General features: G+C 36.9%; 1 protein-coding gene across 5 annotated transcripts in view; it reads right to left on the bottom strand.

Moving 5' to 3' along the window:
* The window catches only part of FAM184A (family with sequence similarity 184 member A), a 141,010-nt gene that overhangs the window by 51,565 nt on the left and 70,376 nt on the right, over nt 1-19,069 (bottom strand). For all 5 annotated transcript variants that reach the window (XR_335892.2, XM_006157854.1, XM_006157853.3 and 2 more), the window contains exons 5-9: nt 17,719-17,916; nt 13,865-13,987; nt 5,471-5,632; nt 2,471-2,592; nt 1,568-1,718 (exon numbers count right to left, since the gene is read on the bottom strand). Coding sequence is in view for 4 of the 5 variants with exons in the window: in XM_006157854.1 (XP_006157916.1) it covers nt 1,568-1,718; nt 2,471-2,592; nt 5,471-5,632; nt 13,865-13,987; nt 17,719-17,916 (756 nt within the window). In the remaining variant the exon portion in view is untranslated. The remainder of the gene's footprint in view (nt 1-1,567; nt 1,719-2,470; nt 2,593-5,470; nt 5,633-13,864; nt 13,988-17,718; nt 17,917-19,069) is intronic.

Below are 19,069 nucleotides of genomic sequence, written 5' to 3'. Positions count from 1 at the left end.
CTGGAGCTTATGTGTAATAAATTAATCTATGACACACAGAACCACAAAATCCAAAGCATTAGCTCTTGTAGGAATGAACACTGCAAAACAGACATCTAAATAAAAGAAAAGTGAGACAAGCATGGAAGAAATCTGACAACATAATACAAGAGAGATGAAAAGAATGACAAATGACATACTTCAATAGAAAACAGAAAGGTAGAAAAATGGGTTTACAATGCAAATCCAGCCAAAAAATGTCTACATTGAAAACTTTCTCATTGAAAAGCAGTGAGGGCCCGCAGGTGGCATGGTAGTTAAAGGTGCTGGACTCCTACAGGGCTGACTGTGTTCAAGTTCCAGACCTGGTGGCTTGCTTTCTCACTTTCCCTCTTTCTCTTTGTTTCTCTCTGGTCAAATTAAAAAATAATAGTAGTAATTGAAGTTAAATAATTCTTTTTAAAAAAGAAAAGCAAGGCAGAATTTTAGGGAACTTTCCCTTTTCTATTATACCTAACTTAATCTTTTTAGATACAGAACATGACAAAGAATTGGCATGATAAAGGACTAGAGAACAAATCTGTCCTTCCGGGTCAGTAGGAAGTAAAACAAGTACTCAGAGGTAATTAATAAGCAATGCTAACAGTGTCCAATTTGTAGTAAGAGTTGTTTCTTTTTTATTTTCTTCTAAGATTCAAAGGTTTCAGATGATTGACAACAGCTATATTTGCACACACAGACATGTGTGTATGTGTTCCTCCCTTCTAGAGTAATATTATAGATGATTATGAAAAACCAGACAGAAATTGGCAAGTATTCTTGAAAGAAACTGCATGTATGTACCTATGTAACAAATTATAATAAGTTTATCCTATTTATTTTGAAATTCATCATGATCACAAATAGAAAGATAATACTGGATTTCTAGCACTAAATTACTGAGCTGCTTCTTGTCCAAGTTCTGTACTTGCTAATCTACTGGTGATTCATGTAGGAAGTCCAATTTAATTACTGGCTTTACAGGAAAACACTAAGAATTCATAGATTTAGAAGTTGTGAAAATGTGCAAATTCTTTCAACTGTGGTTATAAATGCTCTGGATTTAAACATGCATGACATAAGATATATTTAGGAATACAACCACCTTTTATTTGTGAAATACTCTCTTTAAGCTGTTTAAAGCATTATGAAGCATAACAAGTAATATCCCCCTAATGAGAAAGAAGTAAACTGCCCACTTTTGGGAAGTGAAATTTAGGTAATAGGATACATTTCATAAATTTTACCTTCTGCTGCCCAAATGATATCTGAGTTTGAAAAATGATTTTATAGTCTCAGAAAATATATACTTCCATATTTAAAATCTCTAAAGCATTCAGTTCAAATATTAAATTAAAAATAATACATTTTTCCCAGTATTTAGGATTGCACATATAATGTGTCTCCTTGATTCTATACATTTTAAAAATATTAAGTCTGTCCTCTGAGAAATAACAAAATACAATCAATTAACAGTGTTCTACGATATTTCCCAAGTTAGAGAATGATCAGGAAAATGAAGCTTCATAATGTACAGACTATTAATTACCTGGTTTAAGAGATCTTCCACTTTCTTCTGCCATGAATCCCTGGCTGCATTTTTCTCCCGCTCTTTTAATTGCAAAAGTTGAGACATTGCCGACTTCTTATCCTCTTCATGTTGAAGCCTTAACTCTTCACGAAGTTTGGAACATTCTTGTCTAAAATATATCAAACATATTCACTTTGTAAGGAGAATTTTTCATCTCAGTAACTGTAGTAAAGTCATTCACAGGTTTTCTAAGTGCTTAATTAATTCTCCTCAAAACTCTACGACTCAGAGCAGGAACAGATATTAATAGTTAAGGACTATAAGGTAAATTGACAACTTACCCAAAGTTACAGATTTATCAATTTATTATTGGCAGAATAGCTACTAGAACAACTAAGTCTTCTGACTTCAGGTTAGTTTTTTGCTCTTTAAATTTACTAAAAGGTATGTGTGCTTGCTGGAGAGAAATCAGAGAGGAAGAGAGAGAGGGAGAATGCGAGAGAAGGAAAGTGAGAAAGCAACCCCCCTCACCCCCCCAGTAAGGATGGCCACGCTGCAGTCCCTTCTCCATTCTCCTCTTGGGATTTTGGGCATGCATGCACATGCACCCAGCATGTTTTCTGAGCACCAGGTTTAAGACTCAAACCCTAATGTGGGCCATGTGAGATCCAGCCACATTAACCACCATGACATCAGCTGGTCTAGTTCTCTATTTTATGTACAATGAAATGAAACCAGAAAAAAAATCAGAATTAAAACAGAAGAAAAGAATTCTAATATCTCTGCATCTAATCAGAGAAAAAAATTCTTTTAAAACACTGCTACTATGTCTTTAACGATATGACAATATGAGTCACAGAACAGAAAACCTTTCTTGTGCGTTTGTACTGACAAGGTTACATTACAGAGCAAACAGTGTACCTAAGATTTTCAGTCCACTTTATTTCTAAGTCATGAGCCATTTTGTCCACTCTGAGTTTCTCTTCTTCTTTCATGGCAGCAAGTGTTTCCTCATGCTGTTGCCTCTCTTGCTCTAGCTCACCCTGAAGGATAAAAACTTTTCTGTGACGATTCATCTTCAAAAACAGAACTACTTCTGGTTATTTCAAGTAAGATACAGTGCTTGTATTACAACTTTTAATCTTTCAGAGTGCAATAATTGATAATGCTATTTATAACAATTACTCAAGATTTTCTGACATTTAAATATCACCATGCATTTTATATTTTAGCCATCTTTGATCAAACTTTATTTCATTAAGGCTTATAATATAACAAGTGAGTTTAATAAAGTCAGTATTAATCATCTTAGCTAAATCTTCCATATCACAGGTATTGAATAATAAATTATTCAATTATCTTCTTAAGTACATTACATAAACAGATATGTTACTCAAATTCATTTATGTTCATATTCAAAAGTACATTTAGTCAAAGGTCAAGCATTACAGCTGTACCCCAATGACAAGACTAAATGTAGCATTAAATGGAGTAGAATTATTTTCAAAGTGTTTCTTTTCTTTTTTTTTTTTTTTTTTGGAGAGATTTTCACTATAGGGCGTGTGTGCTCGCCAGACAGAGACACAGAGAAATCACCCCCCAGGGGGGATGGTCACGCCACAATCCCTTCTCCTCCATTCTCCTCTCGGGATCTTGGGCACGCACGCACACACGCCTGGTGTGAGTTTTAAGCCACCGGGTCCAGGATGCGAACCATGGTCGACTACATGGGAGTCCAGCGACATAGCCATTACGCTAACTGCTGGTTCCCTCAAAGTGTTTCTTTTACTCAATGCAAAGCATGGTTTTAGAAATTACTGGAATGTGGTTATAAAAAAGGGGTAAAAAAATATTGGCTTTTAAGGACTCATACAAGTTGTGGTAAATCATGATACATACCTGTATTTTCTCAATTAATACTATCTAGAAGAATAGAAAGTAAATGGTTGGCAGAATTTTAATTAAAATGTTTATTATGTTATACTAATTAAAAGAACAACAATGTAAAAATGAGAGAAGTCCATAAAGACATGAAACTAAATCTATAAGCCTAACTCCCAGTGCCAAATGCGGGTAGTAGGAGGGAGACTGGGGTAAAATACTCTTAAAGTCAGGAACTGGGGACAGGGCTGAAGCCCCCATGGTACCATATAAACAACATTCAGAAATATTTCAAATGTTCATTTTTAGTACATTTTTACTATCCTAAAATATCATCTAATTTTTAATATGGAAAAAACTTCTTAAAATATTGGGTTGTTGGGAAAGTCATGTCACATTTTCACATGGAAAAACATACAAAAATATATCATGACTTTCTTGATGACCTAATAGTTTAGTTATATGTTTCACCTTGACATCACAGAATGCTACCACTGAGATCATAATCAATGTTTGACATCACATAAATCAAATATATCAAGTTGTGTATAACACAACTTGCTCTAAATTCCAACCTACTCCTAATTACATATTAACACCATCAAATAACAGAGCCACTACAGAAGGTGAATAGAAGGAAAAGAAGATTCAAAGAAAACACAATAATCTGTTTTGTCACAGAATTTAACAGCACATTGTAATTAGTATCCAATGAATACAGAATGCACTATACCTTAATTACAACATACATAGAATTATATATGCACCATATTCAAGTATACCCATATAAGTGCTTGTTCACATGCTTTGGAAATGTCATCAATTATAAGCTAAAAAATATTTGAAATATGAATAAAGAGATAGCATTTACCAAGTGCCTACCATTTTGCCAAGCAATGAATTACTACAAGAGTGGCATGAAGAGTATTATTCCTCACCCCTCCTTGTGCAAATAAGGAAAAAGGCTTTGCCCAAAGTTACACACTAAGTGGTATATCCCAAATTCACATACAACCAACCTGACTTCATAACCTACACTCTTTTTTTGTTTGTTTTTGTTTTTAAGGAGAGAATTTTGCTATAGGGTGTGCATGCTCACCATAGAGATAAGAGTCAGAGAGACGGAAAGTGAGAAATCATCCCTCTGGGGGGAAGAGAGTAAGAAATCATCCCCCGAGAGGATGGCTATGCTGCAATCCCTTCTCCTTCATTATCCTCTCAGAATCTTGGGCATGAACACACATACATGCCTGGTTTGAGTTTTAAGCTGCCAGGTCCAGGACTCAAACTGTGGTCAACTACATGGGAGTCCAGTGACATAACCATTATGCCATCTACTGGTCTCCAGAGCCTACACTCTTAAACCCTCACTAAAGAAAAAGGTTAAGAACTTCCTTGGCTTCTATTCCCTTGCTTTATGGATTCTTTTCTGTGCTAGTTAAGGCAGTCTAAACCTTTGCTGTACTTCATGAGACTGGAAGGGTAAAGGCAGAGCCTGCTTGAAATTTGAAGCTTGCAGAGAAGAAAAGCACTTGGGAAATATCCAACTTTTGTTAGTAGGAGAAATGCACCTACTATTATGGGTTGCACTGTATTCTCAACATGACATAACCTCCCTTCAGGTGTCTTAGAATGTAACATTATTTGAAAAGAGGGTCAGGCAGATGTTCAGACTGATCCCTGAATGACGGTATCCTTATAAAAGAATCATGTGAAGACAGGTAAAGAATGAAATTATATGGTGAAATACCCAGGGCCACCAAAAGCTGAAATGCCAAAGAAGGAACATCCATTGTGGATTTTAAGAGGGAGCACAGCCCTGTCAACACATTGATTTTGAACTTGTAGCTCCCAGGACAGTAAGAGAACAAATTGTTGTTGTTTTAAGTCGCCTAGTTTGTAGTACTTTTCTACACTTTAGCCCTAGGAACTAACTTACTCGTTATATACTATGTGATGTTTAAACAAATTTTAAACACAGTGGCTAAATTCTATTTTCACTTTGCTGATATTTAGATTATAGTAGAATTATGAAATTACCTCAACATTTAATAGAGCATCCTTGGTCTCCTTGAGTCTGCCTTTAGTCAAGTCAAGCTCATTCTGAAGTCTTTCCTGGGAGTCCTGAAGACTAGCAATGAGTCCTTCTGCAGAGCCAAGACCTTGTTCGCTTTTCCTAACCAGATCTTGGAGGCGGCCAATCTGCAAGGAAATAGAGTGATTTTAATATATCTGATTGTAATACACTACAATGGCCTTAGAGTTCCTTTCTCAAGTGTTTTTATTTTGAATTGCAATTTTACTGAATGGATCATTTCTTGATGAATTTGGAAGAATCACTCAAATGATCATGGTAGCTTTCTCAGTTGTATTTTGGAAAGACCTCCAGATGTATTATATATTTCTCTTTTCTAGGACAACCATGTGAAGAAATGGATGTAATGTTCAAACTCCTGCTTTAACAAAAAGAATCTCTATTTCTATTATATAATAAAATACCTTTGAGAGGGAACTGAAACAAGATAAAAATTACATCAAAGATTTTAAAAATTCAGATAAAAAATATTTTTTAAACCATTGTTTAAAACAGAATCACTTGGAGACAGCACATGGCATGGTGGTTAAGGCACTGAATTCCCACATCACTGACCACAGTTCAAGTCCTGAACCTGGCAGCATGAAAATCATGCCAGGTATATGTATGCCTCAAATCCCAAGAGTGGAAGAGAAGGGAGTGCAGCATAGCCATCCCCCCTGGTAGATGATTTCTAACTTTCCCTCTGTCTCTCTCTTCCATGGCACATGCATCCTATGGCAAGAACATTAAAAGAAAAAAATCCCTTACGACAAGACAGAGACATGGTGGTTAGGACAGCTGGATCCAATATGGCCAACTGCATAGTTTGAGTCCTGGACTTGTGGCTTAGAAGCACACCAGGCATGTGTGCACACTTGCTCAAAATCCCAAAAGGGGAAATGAATAAGAAGAGATTAATGTGCAACCATTTTCCATGGGAGTACTTTCTCACTTTCCCCTCTCACTGTCTCTGTCTCTGTCTCTCCAGCTAGCACATACACCCTCTTGCAAATTAAAAAAACAAAATTCAATCACCTAGATTTCATTTGAGTCCGGTTTGCTAACTATTTACAAAGGTGATAAATTCAGTTATTGCTAAGATAATAAATATACCATAGCTAGAATAAGTTGCAGTTTCTTTGTCTCCACATAAAATTTGCCTGAGGTCTTCATAAGGTGAATGTATATGCTCTTCAAATGAGGAGCAAATAAGCAATTTGGAAGAATCACTCCAAGTGATTAAGTTGATTCCTACCTACAAATTATGAAAAGTAAAATCCATAAAAGAACTATCTTGAATGATATAGGAAAATGCTATGAAGTAAAATGCCCATTTTAATAAAACAACCAGGCTTATGTAAATTAAAATAGATAACTTAAAAATAAACTGAATATTGCTCTTTGTTAAAGTTATCACAAACAAAACTAGCACTTTTAAAAAATCTTTAAAAAGTTTTTATTTATTTATATAACCATTTGTTATTATTATTATTATTTTTAATTTGACCAGAGAGTGACAGGGGGAGAGAGAGAGCAAAAGGGAAAGCAAGAAAGCAAGTGACAGGTCCCAGACTCGAACTGTGGTTGGCCATGTGGAAATCCAGCGCCTTTAACCACCACACCACCTGCTAGCCCCTGAACTAACAGTTTTTAAAATCCCTCTCTGCTCACAGTTTTCTCCCCAGATACATAGTGTTCCTGTCTCCTTTTTATGCATGTGTATGCTGACACATAAATATTCTGAACAAAAGGTGGCAACATTTTATTTTGTTATTGTCTCTAAAGGAATGCAAAATTCACAAACTGATTTAGGGAGCCTCTCATTTTTCCTACATTCTGAAATATTTTCACGGCAAAATAATTACCTGTTTCTTTTAAGGTAAAATTCATCCAATAAATCTTGTGGACCTGGGCCAGCAAGTGGTGTGCTGGTTAAAGTGCTAGATCCCACATGACCTGCTGCAGGGAGAGTCCTGGACAGACCCAGTGGCTTGAGGAATATGCAAGCTGGGCACGTGTGAATGTGTGCCCAAAATCCTGAGAGGAGAATGCAGGAGAGAGGACTGTGGGGTGACCATCTTCCTATGGGGTGGAGGGGAGTGTTATTTCTCATTTTCCTTCTCTCTCTTTTTCTGTCTCTCAGTCTCTGGTGAGCACACAAGCCCTATGGCAAAAATCTAAAATAATAATAGTAATAATAAATCTCCTGGGCCTAATGCTTCTCTAGATACATGTGCATTATTTTCTTTCATGGTTATTGGTTAGGTCAAGTTGTCAATTACTCAGATTAATGGTAAAAATTTTTCAAATTTCCTGTGTAGACAATTTTTCCTATTATTAAAACTTTACCAACATATTTGTATATAATATGTACCAATAATGTTTTAAAATTCCATCAGTCACTGTATTTATGTCCCCCTTCTTGATTTTGTATTGCTTATTTGTATATTTTCTACTTTTTGTCTTGATCTCTTTCTTTCTCTCTCTCTTCCTCTCTTTCCCACAAATGTATGTGGCCTCTGGCAAAAAAAAATTTTACAGAGGGACTAGCAGTTAGTGTAATGGCTACGTTGCTGAACTCCCATGTAGTCGACCGCAGTTCGAGTCCCGGACCTGGTGGCTTAAACTCACACCAGGTGCATGTGTGTGCATGCCCAAGACCCCAAGAGGAGAATGGAGGAGAAGGGATTGCGGTGTGGCCATCTCCCTGGGGGGTGATTTCTTGCTTTTTATCTCTCTATTTATCTCTGTCTTTCTGGTGAGCGCATGTGCCCTATAGCAAAAAAAAAAAAAAAAAAAAATTAACAGGAAATAGACCTGAGTTTTGAAATCATACCACCTGCATTCAAATTCTGACTTTATAACTTATTGTGACTTATGCAAGTTACATAACTTTCCTGTGGCTTAGTAACCACTATTTATTGCACAGGGTTGTTGTGAAGATTAAAAGAGAGAACATTATAGGGCTAGGAGATGGTATGAAAGTGAAGGCAGGTAGATTGCACATGACCAACTGTGGTGTTTCGAGTTCTGGAGCTGGCAGCTTGAAAAACATGCTGGGTGTATGTGCATGTGTGACCAAAATCTCAAGAGGAGAATGGAGGAGAAGGGACTGTGGCATGGCCATCTCACCCTGTGTGTGTGTGACGGTGTTCTCCCTCACTTTCCCTCTTTGTCTCCGGCACATGTATGTGCCCTGTGGTAAAATTTAAAAGGAGAGAGAGAGAGAGAGAGAAAGAGAGAGACAGAGAGAGAGAGAGAACAGTATAAAGGAGAGACCACATAAAACAATACTTGGGACATAGTTAAGACCAATTAATTACTACAATTGCTATCATACTCCATCTACCCTAGCATTTTTACAATTCCTAGAAATTTCCCTTGACCCTGGGCCTTCATATAAACTTTTCTCAGTTATTATTCTGGAAAGCCCATGTTAATCATTTACTGCCCTTTGGCAATATGCATCAGACTTGTAACTACTTGTTTCCATGTTTGTCTCTCCATTACAGCAGAAACCATGTCTGACTTGTTCACCACAGTGCCTAACACAATGCTTGGGTACCTAACAGCCATTCAATAATTACAGAATAAGTGATTGAGTCAATTACAGAAACAGTTCATATATACATAACTAAGAAGAAATAAAATTCCTTTAACATCTCAAAAGGTAGGAATAAACTAAAAGGTCCCTCAATGCCTTTACTTTTTTGATCCTGTATTGTACGAAGGCCACTGCCAGGCCATATGGCAATTCAAAACATAACAAGATAATCCCCTGGGTGTGAAAACAGCCACAGAGCATTGAAAGAAAAGTGAATGATCCTTCTGTGTGCATTAGTGAGACACTCCCTCACTTCTAAATGAACAGAGTTCTGTGGAAATTTCAAGTTTTTTTCTAAATTTCTTTCACTATAAACACCGCTAAAATTTTGTCAATAATCTTATTTTTTAAAGAGGCAAAAATGTGTCATAACTTTCCTGATGACCCAATAGGACACTATACATATACTTACAACTTATAAAAACATTTTAATAGATCATAATGATCAGATTTATTGGCCATTCAGCCTAGTATTTTTGTTTCTAAAGATGATCCCAAATAAAATCTCATAGAAAAGCACAGTTATACACCACCTGACATTTTGGGATTGCTAACTACCCTTAATACCATGATTCTGGTGTTTATGAATTTATATCGAAATTTATACTATTGATATGTTTTTACCACATCACTTGTAAGAGTATCAAATTCTATAAATTTATGAAGATCATTGTACATTTTAAATTATTTTCTAAAACAATTACTTTCAGTATTTATGAAGTATCCCAAATTCTCTCCTTCAGTCTTTCCAGAGATATATCTATTCGCCATTCAATAAATGAAAATGGAATAAACTCTCCATTTAAAAGCAAAACATCTCAAACTAGTTTTTTTTTAATGTAGCTATATGTGATATGCAAAAGGTACACATAAACATAAGGATGATGATAAGCTAAAAGACAGTGGATGGAAAAAATTACACCAGTCACGGGGCTGACAGGTGGCATGGTAGTTAAGGGCACTGTACTCCCACATGGCCAAACATGGTTTGAGCCCCAGACCTGGTGGCTTGCTTTCTCACTTTCCCTCTCTCTTTCTCTCTCACTCTGTCCCTCTTGAAAAGAAGGAGAGAAAGAAAAGGAAAGAAAGAAAGATAGGGAGGGAGGGAGGAAAAAAAGAAGAAAGGAAGGAGAGAGAAAGAAAGAAGAAAGAGAGAAAGAAAGAAAGAAAGAAAGAAAGAAAGAAAGAAAGAAAGAAAGAAAGAAAGAAAGACTAGTATAACCTTGATTTGAAAGCTAGAAAAAGATGGTATAAAAAAAGCAAAAATACAAAGAAATATTCAAATCTAAGCTAAAATCCTAAAATATTAACAAAATGAATCTAGCATTACATAAAAAGGATAACATATCATTATTAATTAGGACTTACTCTAGAAATTCAAGATTAATATTAGAAAACTGATCAATGTATCCGAACCAGCAGTTAGCATAATGGCTATGTCGCTGAACTCCCAGGTAGTCGACAGCGGTTCAAGTCCTGGACCCGGTAGCTTAAACTCACATGGGGCGCGTTTGCGTGCATGCCCAAGACCCCGAGAGGAGAATGGAAGAGAAGGGATTAGGTGTGGCTATCCCCCCTGGGGGGTGATTTCTCACTTTCTATCTCTCTGTCTGTCTCTCTTTCTGGTAAGCGCACGTGCCCTATAGCAAAAACCTCTCAAAAACAAAAAATTTAAAAAAAAAAAAGAAAACTGATCAATGTATCACATTGGGCCACCTGCATAGCCTAGTGGTTAAGGAAGTCAGAACCCTCGTGGCTGACTGCAGTTTGAACTCCAGCCCCAGAAGCTTGATAAACATGCTGTACACACGTGTGAGTATGCATAAAATCTTGAAAGGATGGAGAAATGGAGAAGTAATTGCAGTGTTACTACGCCTCATTGGAGGGTGCTTTCTCCCTTCTTTCTTTCCCTGGTAAATAAATGCACCCTCTGGCAATTTTTCTCTAATGTACCACACTGGCAAATTAAAGGGAAAAAAGTATGATCTTAATAAATGCAGAAATCAACATCCATTAACAATTTTTATTTTTAGTTAAGAAATTAAAATTAGAAGAGTATTCTATACCTGGTAAAAAAGAACTCACAAAACAAAACTATTAAATGTTGGTTTTGTCTCCTTTAAGAGCAAGAAACAAAATAAGAATGCTTACTATCTCTGGGGATACTAGTCAATGAAGTAGGACAACAAAAAATGACATTCCAGGGCTGACCCCATAGCCGAATGGTTAAGGGAGCCAGATTAGACAAGGCCCATGGCAGTTCGAATGCCAGCCCCATGTTACCCATGTGCCCAAAATCCCTAACAGGATGGAGAAGTGGAGGAGAAGGGATTGTGGCATGACCACACCTCATGGGGACGGTGCTTTTTCCCTTGCTCTCCCCACTTCCCCAATCCCCATCTCCCTCTGGTGAGCACATATGCTCTCTGGCAAAAAAAAAAAAAAAAAATACTAACAGGGATCAACAAATGGGATAATGGTTACGTCGCTGGACTCCCATGTAGTAGCATGTGGCTCAAGTCCTGGACTCGGCAGCTTAAAACTCATGCCAGGCACATGTGGGTGTGGGCCCAAAATTCTAAGAGGAGAATAAAGGAGAAGGGATTGCAGCATGGTCATCCCCCGCAGGGGGGTGATTTCTCACTTTCTGTCTGCCCTTCTCTCGGATGAGTGTATGCGTCCTAAAACAAAAACTCTCATAAATAAATAAATAAATAAATAAATAAATAAATAAATGCCACCTACAATTTAAACAATAACAAAAAAGAAGTTCCAGGGACCAGCAGATTGGTCAAGTCTCTGGACTCCTGGTTCAAGTACCAGACCTGGGGACTTAAAAGCCACGCCGGACATGTTTGCATGCATGCCAAAATCTCAAGAGGAAAATGAAGAAGGGAATACAGTGTGCCCGACCCCCTGGGAGGTAATTTCTCACTTTCTGTCTCTGTGTCTCTCTGGTGAGCCCATATACTCATAGCAAAAAATTTCTCTTAAAAAAATAAAAAGTTCCAGACTGAAGGAAAGGCAGGAGCAAATGGAGGAATGAGCCAGGCAGGTTCTTGGGGAGCCATTGTAAAGCAGCGCGAAAATATTACCAGGACACTAAAGTATAACTGACAATGTAATCCGAAGGAAAATAAATTACATATTTACTAGAACTCTTCTCAGTGTGATACAGTATGTAGGTTGAAGGAATACTCAAATCAATCATTTGGAATTGAGAGGGGAACATTGTGATGCATGAGAAACTAGATGGTCAGAAAACTGCCTTCTAATGAGAGTGAGGCACAGTAACTCCAAGGATCATGTCCTCTGAGACAATGTGAAGCCACAGGGGGATTATCTTCACAAATAAAAAAGACTGGATTAATACCACTAATAAGCATACCACTCTGCCATGCCCAAATGTAATACTTGGCACTTACTTTCTCTGGATAAATGTTTAAAAATAATAAAGAACACTGAGTGCAAATTACTAGCCTGCCCAAGGGCAGGCACTAATGTTTTGCTGTGGTTTTCTGAGCAGAAGCAGAGTGATAATGAAGCAGGGTTCACGATGATGACATAAGTGAAGTGGGAACAGCTGATGGGGTGAGAAATGTGAAGACAAGATCTGTGTTTGAGGAACATGGCTGAACTGGAAAGGAAGGGAAGACAACAGCAGGGAGGCTATTTTAGACCATGGTCTGAACCAGGGCAAAGGAAACAGAAGGAACAAACAGTATGATTGTTTAACTGTTTCTACATTTATTTCAATCACAACTTTTTTCATTGGCAACATTTTCATTATATTCTATTCTTAACCTTTTTCTTTTCCAGGATAAATAGTACTGTTTTCATATAAAATATAAAATTAATTTAGGTGACGCTATAAAATCTCTCCTTTTAGAAAACATGAGAGGGACCAGCATATGGCATAATGGTTATGTTGTGGGACTCCCATGGAGTCGACCGTGGTTCAAGTTCCAGGCCCAGTGGCGTAAACTTCACACCAGATGCATGTGCATGCATACCCAAAATCCAAAGAGGAAAATGGAGGAAAAGGGATTGTGGTGTGGCCATTCACTCTGGGGGATGATTTCTTGCTTTCTGTCTCTCTGTCTCTCCAGTGAGCTCACATGCCCTATAGCAAAAATCTCTCTCTCTCAAAAAAAAAAAAAAAGAGACAAGTGCAGAGAATACTAAGCTAATGTTTTGCAAAGGGGCAGATAAACCTCTTTTGTTTCCCTCCTATATGGTGATATTCTCTTTGTTTTGCTTTTTCCCACAAAAGCGCTTTGACTTAAAAACTTTCCCCTTTTCTTTCTTTTTGCGTTGTTTTGCTATGTTTAAGGTTTATTAATTTTTTTCTATGAGTAAGAGAGAGACAGACAGCATCCCTAATGGGGCCTCTACACCATGATCCAACCCCACCTTCCGCCAGCCCTGGATCACAGGCACACACATGCTCAGCATACTCAGGGAGATCTCAGAACATGAACCCTGAGAACTTTCCCACATGGGGTCAGTCTTGCAGAATATGTTTTACCACTATGACCCACTGCCTGGTCCCTACTTTAATGTTTTTAATAGCAATTTTTTAACCTGGTACAATATAACCAAAGTGTTAGGAAAATTCAGCATCAATGGAAGTTTCTATTATTTTTTTACTGTAGATGTGCTACTCTCATGGAGGATCTACCTCCTATGTACTGTCACCAGCATGAGTTATCACTATTACCACACATAGGTGATAGGCCTAAAGGACGCTTGCCTCTTGATTGGCTGTATTCAGCTTGTCTTCCAGCACTTCCTTTTGGGTTTCTAGCTCCAATTGAAGCTGATTTTTATCCTCTTCCAGACATAGTTTCTCCTTTTTGTATTGTTCCTCTAATTCCTTAGGGAAAAGAAAATTAAATTAACAAAGCTGCAAATACTGCATACCTTGAAGATGCCAAGAAAAATACTACCTATTTTATATTCTGAAACTTTGATCTTCAAATTGGCCTCATTCTTATTATCAGAATTAACACTGACTCTAATTAATCTTAGTAGCTTAGATTCTTCTATTATTCTGAGTCACTTGTGATGTAGCCATTAAATATAAGGGTACTTCAAAAAGCTGACAGAAAAATGGAATTAAAGAACAAGTTTATTTTGGTGCAACAAAAATTGGAAATTCTTACATGGTTTTTTCATAGTACACATTTCCCATGAATTTTAGGAAGACCCAATTTTTAAAATAGTGAGACTATTTGATGGTCTAGATCAAGCTGTAGTCAAAAAATAGAAAAATGTGGCATAAATGATAATTTGGTGAGTTAAAGAAAAATTCTAATTATCCTTTGAATTCATAACTCATTTATGTTTACATAAAAAACAGAATTCAGTGACGCTTCTCCAACTCAATGGTCTAATATTGAGACATACTAGAGAATCAGCAAATGCAAAATTAAGGCAACTGAAGACAAAAACCAGTAAAATTTACCCTGAAGACTGCTTACTCTTTGCCAGGCATACTACCTAGTAGTTGGGATAAAGAGGTGGTAAGATATGGTGCCTACCATTAATAGGCTCATGATAGCAATTAATTAAATAATATTCATTAAAATTAGATATACGTAGAGAGTATAGAATATATGAATGCGGAACTGATATGGTCTAGCTTGGTAAGGAGACCTTTAGTGGGAAAGCGATCCCTAAGTACAGTCTGAAGCTGTGTACCCATAAGAAAAGGTGGTGGAATACGGGAACATAGCACTGTAGCAAAGGAAAAACAATAAGATAAATGCCATGAGGTACAAAAGAGCATAGGGTATTACAAGCAGTTCAGTGTGGCTACAGCATGAGGTGAAAAGAGCAGTCAGGGGTCTCCAAGACAAACTCATTTGATTGATATGCTAGGAGGACTCCTAGGACTTGGTGTACAGTCCTATTTATGGCTATCACACCACAGGGAAAGAATATAATGAACAATCAGAAAAGTGAAAATTATGTGAAACGAAGCCTATAGGAAGCCAGGCCTCACTTTCTAAGAGCCCTCTGCTATAGGAAGGGCTTAATTCTCCCACGGGTTGTGACAGCTCATGTAAAATAGCTACCAAAAGAGCCCAAGGAGGACTCGATACTCAGGTTTTTATTGAGAGCAGATTATATAAGCACCTTCTTCCTGACATGCACCCAAAATCCAGACTCCTAGAAGAAAAACAGGTATTCAACATAAACCATATTGTTTATGAACAGTTTGGGCACAGTGAGCCATTCTTATCAGGAGATAGTGGGAACTCTCCTACAGTCCAAGTTCACAGATTCCAGCCAAGGGCCAACTTACTTGGCTTTCTGAGGGTAGCAGTCTCAAGCTGCTATGTTAACTCTGCACGGGTTCTCTGTATATGCACCTTCAGGTAGGTTAGGTGACATAGAGTTTCAATGAAAAATACATAATTCTTGCTGATAACAAAATAACGAGGAACAGAAAAGTCACCTTTAAATGTTCTTTAAAAGTAATTTGATGTTGGAGAAAAACTACTCTAGAAAAGGCCTGGTTTTAGCTTAGGCTCAGACATAATCTAGATAGGCCAGAGAGGAATGAAGCAGGGGGTGACACACAGTACTTTGATTAAGAGAGATAAGTACAAATATGGCAGTCATAGAGGTTTTAAATGTGTTCACACACAGGAGATTTCACGTCATCTGTCTTTTAGCAACTATATTTAAAGGAAGAGTTTAAGAAACTTACGTGGCTTATGGCAGGATTTTAGGTGGCTCAAAAATTAAAAATTTAATTAGATGAGAAGATTATTAGGAGTGAAGTAGTGAGGGAAAAACAATAGAGATGAGAGATGCCTGGATTCTAGAGATGCCTGGATTCTAGCACTTAGTACTTAATATAGAGGAGTGAAGAGGGGCTCAAGGCAAAACATGTGATTTTAAAATTTCAATAAGAAAAAAGGCTAAGCTGAAAAAGTGATACAGAAATGAAAAAATAAAAAATAAAAAATTACAACTAGAAAAGAAATCATAGAAGCATCAGTTACCACTAAGTACTTTACTATAAAACCCAAACACGGGACCAGCAGATGACATAATGGTTATGTCACTGGTCTCCCATGTGGTTAAGAGAGATTAAAGTCCTGGACCCAGTAGCTTGAGACTCACGTTGGACACGTGTGCTTGCATGCCCAAGATCCCAAAAGCAGACTAGGAGAAGGGAATACAGCTTGGTCATAACCCCAGGGGGTGATTGCTTGCTTTCCATCTCTCTCTCTCTGTCTCTGGCAAGCACACGTGCCCTATAGCAAAACAATCTCTCTTTCTAAAAAATAAATAAATCAAACCCAACCTCTTAATACTTCATCCAGAGTCAGTAAGCATGCTCATCACCACAAAAGTAAAGCTGGAATAAGTTTTAGAATAGTGAGATGGCATGGAAAAAATGACAGTCACAAGCTTGAGAATACCATTTAATTAATTTCTGAATTTGGTTACATAATTATGTAATAGTAACTTTGGAAAGAAATAGCATTTTAATAGGAAGTTTTATTTGAATTTTTAATTAACCATAGGGCTTAAACATTTTTTCCAAGTAGTTATGTCAACAAAAGAAAGGGATATTAAGGCAGATGACCTCAATTCACATCCTCTCTCTTCCACTTACTAGTTTGTGGCTCTGAGCAAATTACGTAGGTTTATTAAGCCTATAGGATAAAAATTATACTAACTTCCAAGTCATAAGTATTAAGGAATCTATGAGAAAGCTCTTTATATATGTTATGTAAAACATAGAACAACCATCATCAATAAATGCCTGAATGATGTAATGTTGAATGTCTTAGGGTGTGATGGATCCGAGACCTGAGTTCAACTTATGACTGGTCCTTACTATTGTAGTTGCTCATGACTGAGCACATCTTCTCTTTAGTAAACTGGTTATAGCAATTAAACCAATAGTTATGTCATAAAGATTAAATGAAAAATATGATTGCAGTATCTCGCACATATTTAGAAATACTAATAATTAAGGTTGATTTATCACCACATTTCAGGACATGTCTGGGTACTCAGCACTACCTCACAGGAGCATTACAAGATGGATATCTTCTATCAGATGAAGAAACTGAGGTATAGCTTTTGGGACCCCAAGAAATATTGTTAGTAAGTAAAGAGCTCAAAATAAGGCCCAGCACTGTCAGATTCTTTGATTGTTCTACTACACAATACTGTCTGTCACGTATTACTATTGATATTAGCAAGGCGATTACATAATTGAGTAAGGGGGTGGGGACAAAAATAATTTTTCCAGCTTCAGAAGAAAACTATCTACAAGAGAATAAGTGACCCAACCAGTTGAGGTTCCCTAAAGAATACATCTTATGAAGAGACAGCTTAAGATCAAAGAATAGTTCTGTTACGGCTTATACAAAGTAGAAATGCCTCACATTGATTTAATATACTGTCCTTATCAAGAACTTTCATGTATATTATTCTTTGAACCCCAGTTTGAAGAATGATTATAAGACAGCAGTCACCATAATGAAGAAAATTATTACTTCACAAGATAGGTCACATTAGACCATTACAGAATCCCTAGCAATTTACAATGCAATGATAAACTCAGTTTCTACTCACCACCTGCAGTTTTTTCTTATCTCTAATTGCATTACTATGGACAGCTTCAATTGCCATATGGTGCTTCCAAGCTAGTTCCTCCAAAGTCTTAGAATGGGCCTCATTTAATTGAGTCACCTCCCCTTCCAATCTATTTTGCAGGTTTTTCAGCTCCATTTCATAATATTCTTGCTGAGTTCTTTTTGCTTCATTTACCTTCTAAGATTAAAACAAATAACGATCAATAGTTGGCACCTGCTTTTTTTTTTATTACTGTTGTTATTTTCTAAATATTCTATAAATATGTCAACTTCAAAGAACTGAGTACGATGGGATCTACACTGTTAACATGAGAACAGATCACTGGTTTTCTGTGAAAGCGACAGGCTGGCACTGGCAAAATGAAATTTTTGTTGCTTTGTTTTTAAATTATGGTTTCTGGTTTCCATGTGCTTGGTGCACATTTTTGTGGAGTACAATAAGGTTTTCAAAAGCATATATTCAATGTAAAATAATGTCATCCCGGATAGACATGTAGTCATCTTCTTCAACATTAAATATTACATTATGTGATGCATATTTGACAATGCATTATTGAATATGCATCAGGTGTTTTTTTTTTCCCAATATGTTTTAAGAGTCCATACTTTTACTCCACTATGGATCATCATCCACTAGCCTCTTCCCCTTATTTATATGCATTCTTGTGTCCATTAAAATTTTTCTCCACCCCATCACTCACCCCAAACAGCTTCTGGTATCTACCACTACTCTGTCTATGCTTTTAACTCTTCCAGTTTTCACCACAGAGTACAGATCAAGATGAACATATTAAGGCAAAAAGTAAAAGTCACGTATGTTAGAACCAAATATGAGCACATCTGCAAGCTAAATAGGAAAAGGCATGTGAAAGTAGTACACAAAATAGCTTACCAATGAACCAACTCAAATGATAGGACTCAATACAATCTTGAGTGCCAAATATGTACCTTTAAAGCGTTCACAGCCTAATGGTGGGGGGAAAGTCAAGAGATAGTGGTAACATGTTTTTATAAGTTCTATGGAAGGGGTATCTATCACATGTTGTAAGAGTGTATAGGAAAGGAGCCCAACCTGGATGGTGTTAAAAGAAAAATAAACTAGTCAATTTAATAGAACAGAGTTTAATAGAGTAAATCTGAACACGATTTGAATTGGGCAATTGGTTTTGGACTTTTGGACAACTTTAGCCAGTCTTGTGGTTTACTCGGCCTTCTAAGTCAGAAAAATAGGAAAGTAAGATGTGCAGTAAAAGGAAAGTGTTGTATACAAAATGTAAGTGAGGGAGCGAGGTAGAGAAATTATTGGTCATATTTTGAAATTTGTTTGTATT

This window comes from Tupaia chinensis, unplaced genomic scaffold (assembly GCF_000334495.1).
Source record: "Tupaia chinensis unplaced genomic scaffold, TupChi_1.0 Scaffold000563_1, whole genome shotgun sequence".
NCBI lineage: Eukaryota > Metazoa > Chordata > Mammalia > Scandentia > Tupaiidae > Tupaia > Tupaia belangeri.
The sequence above is the reverse complement of the archived record's forward strand: the minus strand, read 5'-3'. Positions and strand labels throughout refer to the sequence as shown.